The sequence below is a fragment of the Carettochelys insculpta genome, chromosome 4 (genome assembly GCF_033958435.1).
Source record: "Carettochelys insculpta isolate YL-2023 chromosome 4, ASM3395843v1, whole genome shotgun sequence".
NCBI lineage: Eukaryota > Metazoa > Chordata > Testudines > Carettochelyidae > Carettochelys > Carettochelys insculpta.
In genome coordinates, this window is record NC_134140.1 from 42,079,766 (window position 1) to 42,093,156 (window position 13,391).

The 13,391-nt window shown below is 44.7% G+C and overlaps 1 protein-coding gene across 1 annotated transcript in view; it reads left to right on the top strand.

Annotated features, from left to right (window-relative positions):
- The first annotated feature begins 1,893 nt into the window (after positions 1-1,893).
- The window catches only part of NWD2 (NACHT and WD repeat domain containing 2), a 106,400-nt gene continuing 94,902 nt past the window's right edge, over positions 1,894-13,391 (top strand). Inside the window, exon 1 of the mRNA XM_074991781.1 lies at positions 1,894-2,046. Coding sequence (XP_074847882.1) covers positions 1,896-2,046 — 151 coding nt within the window. The 5' untranslated portion in view covers positions 1,894-1,895. The remainder of the gene's footprint in view (positions 2,047-13,391) is intronic.

Consider the following 13,391-nt stretch of genomic DNA (forward strand, 5'->3'; position numbering starts at 1 on the left):
CTAAACACCAGGCAATCTGCATATTTGCACTGCACCAAATTCAGTCCCAGGGAGGAAAACCTGCATAGGTGTGAGGCCCCAGCAATACCATCACCATTTATACAATGCTAAGGCTGTATTTACTTAAATGTGTCCTCCACACAGGGTGACCATCTGTCTCACTGTTCCCAGCACAGTCCCTTATTTAAGCTGCCTCACAGGCATCCCAACTTTTTTTCAGAAAATGGGCTAACTGTGCCCTATTTTGCGGGGCTCCTGTTCCCTGGCACCCAGAGTCTTGCAGCAGCAACCCATGCTGCTAAGGAGCTCCTCCGCTGGGTTGCTGCTCCACTCCCTGCCACCCCAGAGGCAGCCACTACTGCAAATAAGCTCTGCCACATGGCAGCCTCCTCCTTCCCTGGAACCCCACTGCTGGGAGGTTGTGGGGCTCCCATCCTCCACTCCCCCATCAGGAGAAGACAAAACCCCCATCTCTGGGGCCTCACTGCCCCCATGGCTGAGGAGCCCTGACATGGGACAGCAGCCCCCACCCCCAGGGCCCACTGTCCCGGACTGGCCACAGGGCAGCGTGGTCCCCCTGCCTATGCACACCTGTTACACACGGAGCCAAGCTACACATACACCGCAGGCACTGGGAAGCCGCCAAGAAAGCGCTATAAAGAGCGACCCTTTGGCCTCTCCACCGGGGGGGCGGGGACGACACCTACAGCGCGTGGTCCAAGACGGGGCCGGCGAGCCGCGTGGGAGTCCGACGCCCCCGTCCATTCGTTGCCGGGCTCTCTGGGAGGCGCGGAACTCCGCGGCGTGCGCAGGGCCGCTGCCGCCGCCTGCTGTTCCCCGCAGGGCCCAACCCTCCCGCCGCTGGCTGGCAGGCAGGCAGGCAGGCAGGGGCCGGCCAGGCAGTGCCCCCCCGCTTCCCGCCGGCCCGCCCCGTGCGCGCGCGTGGCTGCCTCTGCGCCGCTCGCGTGGCTAGTGAAAGGCCGGAGCCGCACGCGGTGGCCGCCCTGCCAGACGTCGCAACCTTTCTGAATATTTCATGGGCGCTGCCCGGCCGCCAAGGCTGCACAGGCGAGCGAGCCCCCGCAGAGCCGCTCCGCTCCGCTCCCTGCCGCCCTCCGCTAAGCCCCAGCTGCCGGGGGACACGAAGCCCCTGGGCGGGCGGATGCGGTTCAAAGCGCGAGCAAACCCCAGGTCTCCCTCTGAACTCCAGCGGCCAAAGGACGGGCCGGGGGCGGCTGTACTATAAAGCGCCCCGCCGGGAAAGGTCGTTAGCGCGGAGGAAAACCCACCAGCCGCCCGAGACTTGCTCTCTGCGCGGCGCAGCGGCGCCCAAACTCCCGCGCGTCAGGAGTCGGCAGCTGAGGGACCGAGCCCCTCGCCCAGAACCTCCGCGAAGGCCCCGCGCGCTCCCGTCCCCGGGCTGCCGGCGGGGGCAGGTGCGGACTGGGCGGCCGGGCGCACGCGGCGAGCCGGGGAGAGGCGCGCCCTGGCGGGGAGGATGCCCGCGGAGGTCCCGTCGCCCTCCCGCCCGGGCTGGCCGCAGTAGCGGAGCCGCGCTGTGCTGCATCCTCGCAGGCGCTTGCGGGGGCTGGCGCCGGGACTGACTGCCACAGGCTCGGCGCAGAAAGTTTGGTGCCCTTCCCCCCGCTGCTGCCTCGCGCCGGAGGTGCCTCGCCCGCTCCCAGACCGGGGGAAGCTGGAGCCCGGCAGCCGCCAGTGACTTCCCGGTGCCGCACTGAGGACCGCGGCGGCAAGCGAGGCGCCCGTATGGCCGCTCACAGCGAGCAGGTGGCGAGCGCGGCTGCTCCTGCCGCCGCTGCGGGCCGGGGGCTGTTGTGAGCCGCGGCGGCGGCTGCCTCGGAGCTCTCGGCGGAGCACTGCGGCTGCGGCGGGCGATGTGGCCGGCGGGAGCGGGCGGGCGGCTGCCCTGCCCGCGGGACTCGGCGCTCCGGCGGGCGGCTTTCTCCGGCAACCTCGCGGCTCTGCCGCCTCACCTCGCGCCCAGCGGCAGGAGCGTCCGAGTCTTCATCAGCGCCAACCCTGAAGGTAGGTCGCCTCGGCCGGGACGCCGGCTCCGCGCGGGAGGCGCCTGGCCCGGCCTCCTGCCCTGCCTCCCTCCCGGCGCGGCTCCAGGGGGCGCTCCGCAGGGCCGCCTGCAGGCTGTTGCCGCCAGGCCGGGACGGGCGCTGTCAGCAGCCCTGGTGGCTCGCAGCTGTGATGCACCGCTGGGCTTGGCAGAAGTTGGTGCCCCCGTTTCAGCCATGCGTCTGCTCCCCCGCCAAGGGCCCCGGCTGGGCACAGCCAGCTCCCGCCCTGCTCTCGCTCGGCTCTTCCTGCGATCGCGCCTCCTGGGCCTGGCCGAGCCCTTTCCAAGCCGGCCGGGGTCGGGGGTCCTGGAAAGGCTGGTACTGCCCTCGCTGCCGCTGGAGCGAGGAGGCGGTTCCGCGGCTGCAGCCGTGTCAGCTGCCCGGGGAGAGTCCAGGCACGTGCGGCTCACTCCTGGCCTGGGCTCTCCTGGAGTTGGTGCTGCCACCCCTGGTGCTGAGCTGAGGCGCCTGGAGCTACAGTCACGAGTCGCCAGAGCTTACAAGCCCGGAGGGCGGCTGGCATCTGCTGGCTCTTTATTTCTCCCCGCTCAGCCTGCCCTGGGCCTGAGATGGGGGCACTCGGGTCTCTGCTGCTTTCCCCCGCGGAAGAGCTCTGGTAGCTGGTTCTAGCTCCAGGATCGTTCGGGGATTTGTTCTTGTCAAGGGTGAAAGCTAAATAGGCAGCTGCGAGAACGAAATATGCAAGATCGTGTCCCGTCCAAGCTCACTGAAGTTTGGCTTAAATATTAGGAAACGGGTCATGTCATTAAAAATCCGAGTGTATCGCAGCCTTTATTATTGATTCAATCCCCTTCCTGAAGAGTAACACAGAGCACCGCAAAGCTCAGAACCACAGGTTCCCTCTATTGTAATAAGGTCGATCAAACGTACTGTGAGCTAACCACAGTGAAGTGGCTGCTCAAGACAGCAACAAAAATAGGGTATTCGTCTTAGGAAGGTACAGGTGGCAGAAAGTGCACTTTACTTGAGAAGACTATGTAGTAGTCTCTTAGTGTGATTGCCTGTTAAGTACAGTCTCGCACAGATTTCACTGTGTGATGGTAAAGTGTAGGTCATACACAGTGATTTGTCTGAAATAAATATGAAGGGGAATTTTTTCCTCTAGGTATTGCATTAAGCAGAATACAGAAACACAGTAATTTGATCTTTCACTTGCGAGGAAGTATTTCCATTGCAAGCCACAGCCTGAGTTTAAAAGCCCTGAAGCATCAGACACTTTATTAGAAGTATTAAAACAATTAAGTGTCCTGTTCATAGAAGCACAACATATTCTGCCAGCTGAGCTGAAGAATGTAGCATACATTCAGGAGAATGAGTTAACACTCATAAATTCAGTTAATACAGAATTAAATTTGGTCAAGTTGATTTCTTTACAAAACAGCAAACACTAAAATTAAGGGAATCCTAAATTAAGGAAGCATTTCCTACCTCTTGCCAGGAAACAGTGTGCTAATTTTACCATACTCATTTACATCAACACCATCATGCCTTCCCTAATGTGCTAACTTAATTCAGCATTACTGTCAGCTTCAATCCACATAACAGAAAACTGAAAATCACACTTAAAATGACAATTTAAATTTAAAATGATAAATATGAAAGCATAAATAGATGTGTGACTAACAGTACAAAAACTTTTTCCAAGCTTTTTTTGAATCCACAAGTCAATTTTCTGTTCTCTAATTTAGGACATCTTGTTGCTAGAAGGATACTTAAAGGTGTATTCACCAAAATAAAATTCAACTAATGGTTCTTAAATGATTGCAATTCTTAAATTACTTAAAAGATTAGTGTAAACCTACAAGCTACTAATTCTTTAAAGGAGTAAGTGCTGTAGGAGAGATACATAATTATAACTATGCATAAGAAACATTTAAACCTTGCTAAACGTGTAAATATATTCTTAATTACTGAGCCACTCTGATTGTGATACCTCCATAATATTTGTCATCAAAACTTTTTGATATCCCATCCATTTGTCATAAGAACTAGATGTCTGTTAAAATTCTCTGCACTCAGTGGGTTAGTGGGCCACATCCCACAGTCATCAGGACTCCTTCCCTAAATTAGTACTTTGAGATATCAGTTAATAACCATATTGAGATGGATGGAGCAGTTTTGCTTCTGAGTGATTTCTTCCAGGTTTTTTTGCAGACTGGGGAAGATGACGCTGCATTGATTTACACTTAAGTCATGTTCCCAAATTTCTCTTCACAACAGTAAGGGCAAGTTAGTCTTTAAAATGAAAGCCTGAGACAAGGTTTTCCATAGCAACTAGTAATTTTGAATGCCTGACCTGAGATAACTAAAAGGAATTTGATTTGGAGAAGGGTAAGGTGTGTGGTATGAAATCTTTTAAAGTTGAAGCATCCACAGTCACTAGTCCTTTCGAAAAATCTTGGCCTTAGCGTCTAGATAATCCTCTTGATAACAAATATCCATCCATGCAAATATTTTGATAGTCCTTGTGACACAGACAGAAATAACTATGGTGTGCATAAATCTAAATGAGCTGGAAAAAAGTTGCTTGTGCCTTGGATTTAACTGTAAACTAGAAGTTAGTTGTTTTCACATTTTAAAAACTTCAGGAACTTGTTTTCTAAAGTGCTCCCCTGAAAAGTAAATATAAACATAATTCTGAAAAAGAACCTTTGAAAATATTTCAAATTTGCAAACAGATTTAGAATCTGATCTTTGTGTGCTTGCAGGTTCAAAGTCTTGCTTGCTAATTGTTACAACCTTTATTTGGGCATTCTTTTTTTTTTTTTCTCGGTGAGGAAAGGCAGAAGGGCGGCGTTGGGAAGGAAGGGCGGGACGGATGAGAACACCACCCGCACGCCCAGGTCTTCCAGCGGCTCCAGGGGCACGTGCACGCCCCCAACCGCCAGGCCCCTCTCCACCGCCTCCTGGGCGGCGGCCTCCGAAGCCAGGAAGAAGACGATCTTCCCAAACATCTGGGAGGCCGCCACCACGGCCGTGGACCCCACCACCCGTGCCAGCGCCCTCTGTGCTTGATCTTTCTGGTTTCAGGGCATTTCTGAAATGTGCTGAGTGCCCTCAACTCCCACTGAGTTCAGTAGGAGTTGAAAGTGTACAGCATTTCACAAGACCTTACAAACCAAGCTGTCAATAGTAAGTGTTGGGCGTTTAGGCACACAGACCAAGGTCCACAGAGTTTTTGGAGTATCTCACTGGATCTTTGATGATCTGGGTCACTCTTTATTCTGGTCCCAAACCAGAACAGCCTATAAGCAAAATAGTTGAAGCACATAAGTAGTTTCCTTAAATTACCAGCATCAGGCCCACAGCTGTGGGGGGAGGAGAAGAGGAGGTAGTTGCTCTGGGGTGTGGCATTTCAAAGGGGTTCAGAGCTCCACCTATCACTACTGTGGCAGCAGCCAGAGCTCCCGGCCCCTTTGAAATGCCATGGCAGTGCTGCTCTGCGTGGCTAGGAGTGGAAGGGTATCAACACAGTCCAGGTAGTGTTAAGGGTTGACTGCCCTAAGCCCTGCCCCTTCTGTGGATGTGAAGCTGGGGCCACTCCCACTCCCTGGGGTGCATGTTGGTTGTCCGCCCTGCTGGCCAGTGACTATTAAAGTTGGGTACATACCAATGTTCCCTGTAAACTGAGCACTTGGGTGGCCACCCAGGGGAGATTAAGGTGGAGCCCAGATGATTAGCAGAATGACCACAGCTGGCAGCATGTGTTTCTATTGGTGGTACACATGCCTTGATGCACATAACAAAATTTATTCTGTCCATGAATGGAAAAAGTAGAGGGAGTACTGGTACACAATGATTTTGCTGAATTAGGGGTACAATACCTGTTCTAAGTGCAAATTTCTGAATAACCCTAATCCTGGAACACTTATGGACCCTCCGTAAGAGTCACCTAGCTTTTTTACAACTAGGAAAGATGTTACCTTTAAAATTTCTTGAACACTGTTATACTGGGAAAAAAAACCCAATAAGAAACAGTCATGGCTAATTAGAAAGAATAATGAGCTACAGAAACTTTTTCTAACTTAGATAAGTGAAAATCTTTTTCTGGAGCATGTGATATTAACAGAGTGACCCTTCCTTCTGACATAACTATAATTAATTAACCATTAGAATACAGCATGGCACAGACTATCCACTAAGTTCTTGGATTGCATTGGAGACAATTTTTTATTCCAAAAGGTTGAAAAAGTTACTGGGGGGAAGCTGTTCTAGATTTGATTTTAACATATAGGGAGGAATTGGTAGAGAACTTGAAAGTGGAAGGCAGCTTGGGTGAAAGTGATTGTGAAATCATAGAGTTCACAATTCTAAGGAAGGGTAGAAGGGAAAACCGGCAAAATAGAGAAAATGGATTTCAGGAGGGCAGATTTTGGTAAACTCAGAGAGCTGGTAGGTAAGGTCGCATGGGAAGCAAAACTGAGGGGAAAAACAGCTGAGGAAAGTTGGCAGTTTTTCAAAGGGACGTTATTAAGGGCCCAAAAGCAAGCTATCCTGCAGCGTAGGAAATGTAGAAAATATGGCAAAAGACCGCCTTGGCTTAACCAGGAGATACTGCATGATCTCAAAATAAAAAAGGACTCGTATAAAAAATGGAAACAAGGACAAATTACAAAGGATGAATATATGAGAGCAAGATTAGAAGGGCTAAGGCACAAAATGAGCTCAAACTAGCTACAGGCATACAGGGAAACAAGAAGGCTTTTCATAAATATATTAGAAACAAGAGGAAGACCAGGGACAGGGTAGGGCCATTGCTCAGTGAGGAGGGAGAAATAGTAACAGGGAACGTGGAAGTGGCAGAGATGCTTAATGACTTCTTTGTTTCGGTCTTCACCGAGAATCTGATGAAGGAATGCCCAACATAGTGAATGCTAGTGGGAAAGGGGTAGGGTTAGAATTGAAATAAACAAAGAACAAGTTAAAAAAATCACTAAGGAAAATTAGATGTCTGCTAGTCACCAGGGCCTGATGAAATGCATCCTAGAATATTCAAGGAGCTGGTAGAGAAGGTATCTGAGCCTTTATCTATCATCTTTGGAAAATCATGGGAGACAGGAGAGATTCCAGAAGACTGGAAAAGGGCAAATATAGTGCCCATCTATAAAAAGGATAATAAGAATAACCCAGGAAACTACAGGCCACTCAGCTTAACTTCAGTGCCAGGAAAGATAATGGAGCAGGTAATTAAAGAAGTCATCTGCAAGCACTTGGAAGCTGGTAAGGTGATAGGGAACAGCCAGCATGGATTTGTAAAGAATAAATCTTGTCAAACTAATCTGATAGCTTTCTTTGATAGGATAACGAGCCTTGTGGATAGGAGAGAAGCGGTAGCTGTGGTATACCTAGACTTTAGTAAAGCATTTTATATGGTCTCACATGATATTCTTATAAAAAAAATAGGCAAATACAATTTAGATGAGACTACTATAAGGTGGGTGCATAACTGGCTGGATAACCATACCCAGAGACTAGTTCTTAATGGTTCTCAATCCTGCTGGAAAAGTATAACAAGTGGGGTTCTGCAGGGGTCTGTTTTAGGACCGGTTCTGTTCAATATTTTCATCAACGATTTAGAAATTGGCATATAAAGTACGCTAATTAAGTTTGAAGACGATACCAAGCTGGGAGGGGTTGCAACTTCTTTGGAGGATAGCGTCATAATTCAAAATGATCTGGATAAATTGGAGAAATTGTCTGAGGTAAACAGGATGAAATTTAATAAGGACAAATGCAAAGTGCTCCACTTGGGAAGGAACAATCAGTTTCACACATACAGAATGGGGAGAGACTGTCTAGGAATGACTACAGCAGAAAGGGATCGAGGGGTTATAGTGGACCACATGCTAAATATGAGTCAACAGTGTGATGCTGTTGCAAAAAAAAAAAAAAAAAAAAGCATGATTCTGGGATGCATTAACAGGTGTGTTGTGAACAAGACACGAGAAGTCATTCTTCTGCTCTACTCTGCGCTGGTTAGTTCTCAGCTGGAGTATTTTGTCCAGTTCTGGGCACCACAGTTCAAGAAAGATGTGGAGAAATTAGAGAGGGCCCAGAAAAGAGGGACAAGAATGATTAAAGGTCTAGAGAATGTGACCTATGAAGAAAGGCTAAAAGAATTGGACTTGTTCAGTTTGGAAAAGAGAAGATTGAGGGGCGACATGATAGCAGTTTTCAGGTATCTAAAAGGGTGTCATAAGGAGGAGGGAGAAAACTTGTTCTTGGCCTCTGCGGATAGAGCAAGAGGCAATGGGCTTAAACTGCAGCAAGGAAGGTTTAGGTTGTACATTAGGAAAAAGTTCCTAACTGTCAGGGTGGTCAAATGGTGGAATAAATTGCCAAGGGAGGTGTGGAATCTCCATCACTGAAGATATTTAAGAACAGGTTAGGTAAATGTCTACCAGGGATGGTTTAGACAGTATTTGGTCCTGCCATTGGGGCAGGGGGCTGGGCTCGATGGCCTCTCGAAGTCTCTTCCCGTCCTAGTATTCTATGATTTTAATTTGGTTGAAAATGATTTGTCTTCTAAATCAAGCTAAGGCTGCCTTATCGGTTCAAAAAAGGCTTTTTCCTATATCAGTCAAGTATTAAATAATTTTTAAAATGCTGAATCAAAAAAAATTACATCCCTTTTTATTATCTAATTACAAATCTATTTAAGGGGAAAAGTTTTCAAAAAACTTTTTCAATTTTTTCAAGAACTTTTGGTTGTCTTAAAGTGATAAGGAAGTAAATTTTAGTCTCAATATTTTTAATAAATGATTTTACAATTTTATTTCGAAGAAATCTGTACAAAATTGCATCTTTTTAAATGTAGAGTCAGCTTCTTTGAAATTTTACTGTTTACTTCTGTAAATAATATTAACACCTGTGTCTTCCTTCTGTTAACACAGAGCCCATACTAACTATAACAATAGTTAGGTCTGAACTGTCGGGTAGTACTTGGCTGTGATGTCATCATATCCCATAGATTAAGCACATAGTATTTGTGAATACAGTACTTGGACTGTAGGTCTAAAAGTGGAAAACCTGGATGATTTGGGTTGTGATACTTCTGATAGGTGCCATAATGAATGGGTCCCAGTTGAGCAGTACTGTGGCATGCAGTTAGGAGTGTGGCTTCTGAAGATCATGTATTTTGAAAGACCTCAAAATTTTTAATTTTTTGAAATCAAAATTCTGACCACCCGCCTTAATTAAAAATTCCGTGGCAGTTTGGAAAGCAGGATAGATGGGAATTCAGTATCTTTGTCAAAGTAAAGTTTGGGAAATTTTATCCATTACCATAAGCAATGGGAAAAATAGAGCAGGATTAAGTTATTAATTTTTTTACTGTAAACAGCTGTTTAGTTTTTATTTTATTGCTACCTTTTTATATCTGGAGGATGCTGTGTTTCAGGAGTAAACAGAGTGAAACCCATAAGCAAGACTATATATAAAGCTAAGTCTTGCCCTCTTACACCTGTAAATAGTCCTATTGAAGACAAAGGCAGCGATTCGTATTTTTATACATCATCCACATGCATTGTCCTGTTATGGACAGAGTAAGTCCTGAGGGCTCAAGGGGGACTTGTCTTGACTGGCCTTTCACTTAGGAATTAATTTCACCCCTTAGTGTTTGCTTGGGGCTCCATTTCCCTAAGCCTGAGCCAACTGCATTTTTCTTCCTCCCTCTCTCTGGAGGATCCTCCGGAGTTGGTAGAACTTTTTTTTATTAGATTTTGATGGTTAACATTTCAAACAGTAGCTTTTGACATTTGAAATTTTACACACTTGTTTCTATGGCATAATCAGAAACAAGATAACTATCGATGTGGGTAGCTTTTTGAAGACATTTTATAAACCAAACTGCTGGCCTATCCGTGAAAAATTTTTCACTCAGTAGCTATATAAGTTTAGATATTAGAGCCTTGTATAAGCAGCCTTGCTAGGATGCAGGTTTTTTTAAATAATTTGACAGATACCAATGTTTATTTTAAGGATTTGTTTTTATTTTTGCCAAATTAAATTTTTGGAGCCGTGGAATACTATGGTCAGGTCCCAATGCGGGAGAAGATAATTGTTTAATGAGATTTTCTTAGATTCAGAAAGTTAAATGTTTAAACTATTAAAACATAAATAGTCAATATCACATGTGAAAATTTACAAAGTAATGTTCTTATATCAAACTTTAATAAGGTTTGAAGCAGTATTTTGTTTACTTTGCCTACCTACGCATTTTAATTATTTATGGAAATATTTTGCATACTTTTTTGTTGTCTGGTGACAGCAATGTTTTCGTCCATTTACTGATTAAAAAACTAATCCTTACAAGGCTTGTATTGTAAATAACAAGGGTCCTACAACAGATCAGTACTAATTTAATACTTTAAATTTTTTTTTAATTTTTTAATTCCTTTGAACTCTTAAACCAGGCCTTGATGCAGCAACGCACAGTAAGTCAATGGGGACTATACACTTGTTTAAAGTTAAGCACCTGTGTATGCGCTTTGCAGGATCAGAGCCCATGTAACCTTAGTTTCCTTCACTAGAAAATGAAATTTGTACTGTACTAGGGAATTCAGTATTTTGTAATGACAAATGTTTATTTTCACCTCTAACAAGGATACTGATATTCCACTTATTTGAAAATAAAAAAAAAACAAACAAAACAATGTAACCTTAAATACAGAGCCATAATTTATGCATATAAGACTATTAGATAAAACATCATTTAATAAAAGATTTAGGCGGTTTTGCTCACATGAGCCTAAACAGCTGGAACTTTATTGGTCTCTGGCAAGATGATCAGAATAGAATTTCATTACATTTATACTCATTTTTATAAGGCAAACATTATTCTATTTAAAACCTACATTGAATATTCCGAAGACATTTTCAACTTTTTCCATGATCTTATAGTATTTATTCAGGTGATTAATCCTATTGAGTAGAATAGGATTACTCTTCTGATAGAAGGTTGCAGAAAATGATCTTATCTGCATTATTATGTTTGCAATTTTTTGAGACATTTTTTGCATGTTTGAAAGACAAAGGAAAAACTGGATATGCATTTCTGTGGACATGCCATACTGCATTTACTGCCACCAGTGAGCATAGAGCTAATAACTCAAAACTGATGAAGAATCTTGATAGCTCCACTTATGATGTTCTTGTCACGTGTGGAGAGATAGGAATACACTACAACAGGGAAATGCATCTATTATTGGAATCTTGATTTCCCTTAAAAAGCATTAAAGCAACAAATAATCAAACAGAAAAAATCAGGAAAATACTTGTTAAAGTAGTTAATGGTGGTCCATTATTTGGCCCCAAAATACTACATGGTCTTCTTTCATATCAACTGCATCATAGGAATACCTTATTTATAAAGAAAAGTTCATATAATCCGAAAAGAATTTATTTCTTGTCTAAAGAAAAACACAGATGTTTGAGTGTATGAGATATTGAGACAACTCTGAGATTTTATTATGTTAAGTATTAGTTCCTGTTACCTGAAGTTGTAGCTGCATATGGTTTTATGTGGCACTTATTATTGAGGTGCGTAATAGCAACAAAACAAACTGTATTTTAAAAACAGTTCAGTAGTTTTAAAGTGAGGTATTTTTGAAGCTCAGTGTCACAAAATCTGAGATGGTAGCAAATTTCAAATAATCTCATTTTAAAACAATCTCTAATTTGAAACAAGTGCCTGTATCACGAGTCTCAGAGATTTGTATTGTTGAAACATTTGGGCTAAGTCTATCCTAGGGAAATACGTCGATTTCAGATATGCAATTCTAGCTACTGCATTTGCATATTTAGAATTGCTATATTGGAATCCACTTATTTCCCTAGTGAAGATCTACCCTCTAAATTTCCATGTCAACCTCCCTTACCGCACATGATAGCATGGAGTACAACAGTTGACTGCCGACCCCCGAGTGATCGATTTTACTACATAAGATGCACATTGAACTCTGGAAGATCAACTGGGTAGGTCCATCTTTCACTTAATATAGACAGACTCTATGATTCTATCAGTCAGGACTCTGTCTAAAAACCTGAATGCTTGTTTTGTCCCTGTAGGACCCTCTCCTCTGCAACTGTATCAGTTGCTGAAGGCAAGGTTTTAGGTGTGTTCAAACTGAAGAATGTAGAACTTTGCTCTTTGTAAGTTGTAAGTTTCTTTAATAGTTTGGTGGGAAAGGCTATTCCAGAAGTAGCACAAAAAGGGTGAAGATCCTTAGGTGCTTTTTTCCATTGTGGGAATTGCTCATTGAGGGTGAATTGGACCACAGTAGCTTCTGTGTGGCAGCTGTGGAGACTGTCTCTATAGGGAGAATTACTCCTTATGATTTCCTGTGCATTTGCGGAGTGCTCAGTCCATCTAATTTGGTGATTGGCTAAGGATTTGGGTCTGTGTTGAAAAATATATATTTTTTCAAAGATTGTCTTATTGATGCCAGAAATGTCTGAACAGATTTTGCTGATGTATGTTAAGGGCACACAGTGTAGAGGATCAACTGAGAAAGCAAAAAAGGGGTTTCGGGACTTTTAATAGTCCCATAACATATAAAAAAAAATTTGGTTCTTCAGCTTTGTTTTTGTTCTGATACAATTTTATCAGTGGGGAAAAAATGACCTAAACCAACCCATTTCCCTGCTCCACACAATAAAAGGAATGTGTTGCAGAAAGTTAAGGAACGGCTATGATGGAAATTGTTAGATCATAAATGCAGTAGTTCCTTCTTTTCTCACTGTAATTCGGATGTCACTATCAGCATTCATATACAGGCTGAACCTCTCTAATCCAGCATCCTCAGGTCTTGACCAGTGCCAAACTAGAGAATTTGCCAGACCACAGGAAGTCAATATTTCGGAGCAGTACTACTAGCACTTCCACTGCTTACTGGGCTCTTAGAAAGCATTTAGGGGTGAATTATAGCAAAATAACAGCACAAAACACTAGGAGCCAGGACTGATGGCTGTAAACAATATTTATGGGACCATCGGAGATTTGGGCACACCTATCAGGTGGTCATCCAGCTAATGAAAATCATGCTGGATTACAGATGTTGCTGGATGAAAGTTCTGGATTGGAGAGGTTCAATCTGTATCTGTATTTAAGCAAGTATCGGCGGGGTAGCCGTGTTAGTCTGGATCTGTAACAGCAACGAAGGGTCCTGTGGCACCTTATAGACTAACAGAAAAGTTTTGAGCATGAGCTTTCGTGAGTACAGACTCACTTCATCAGATGCAGTGATGATCATCTGATGAAGTGAGTCTGTGCTCACGAAAGCT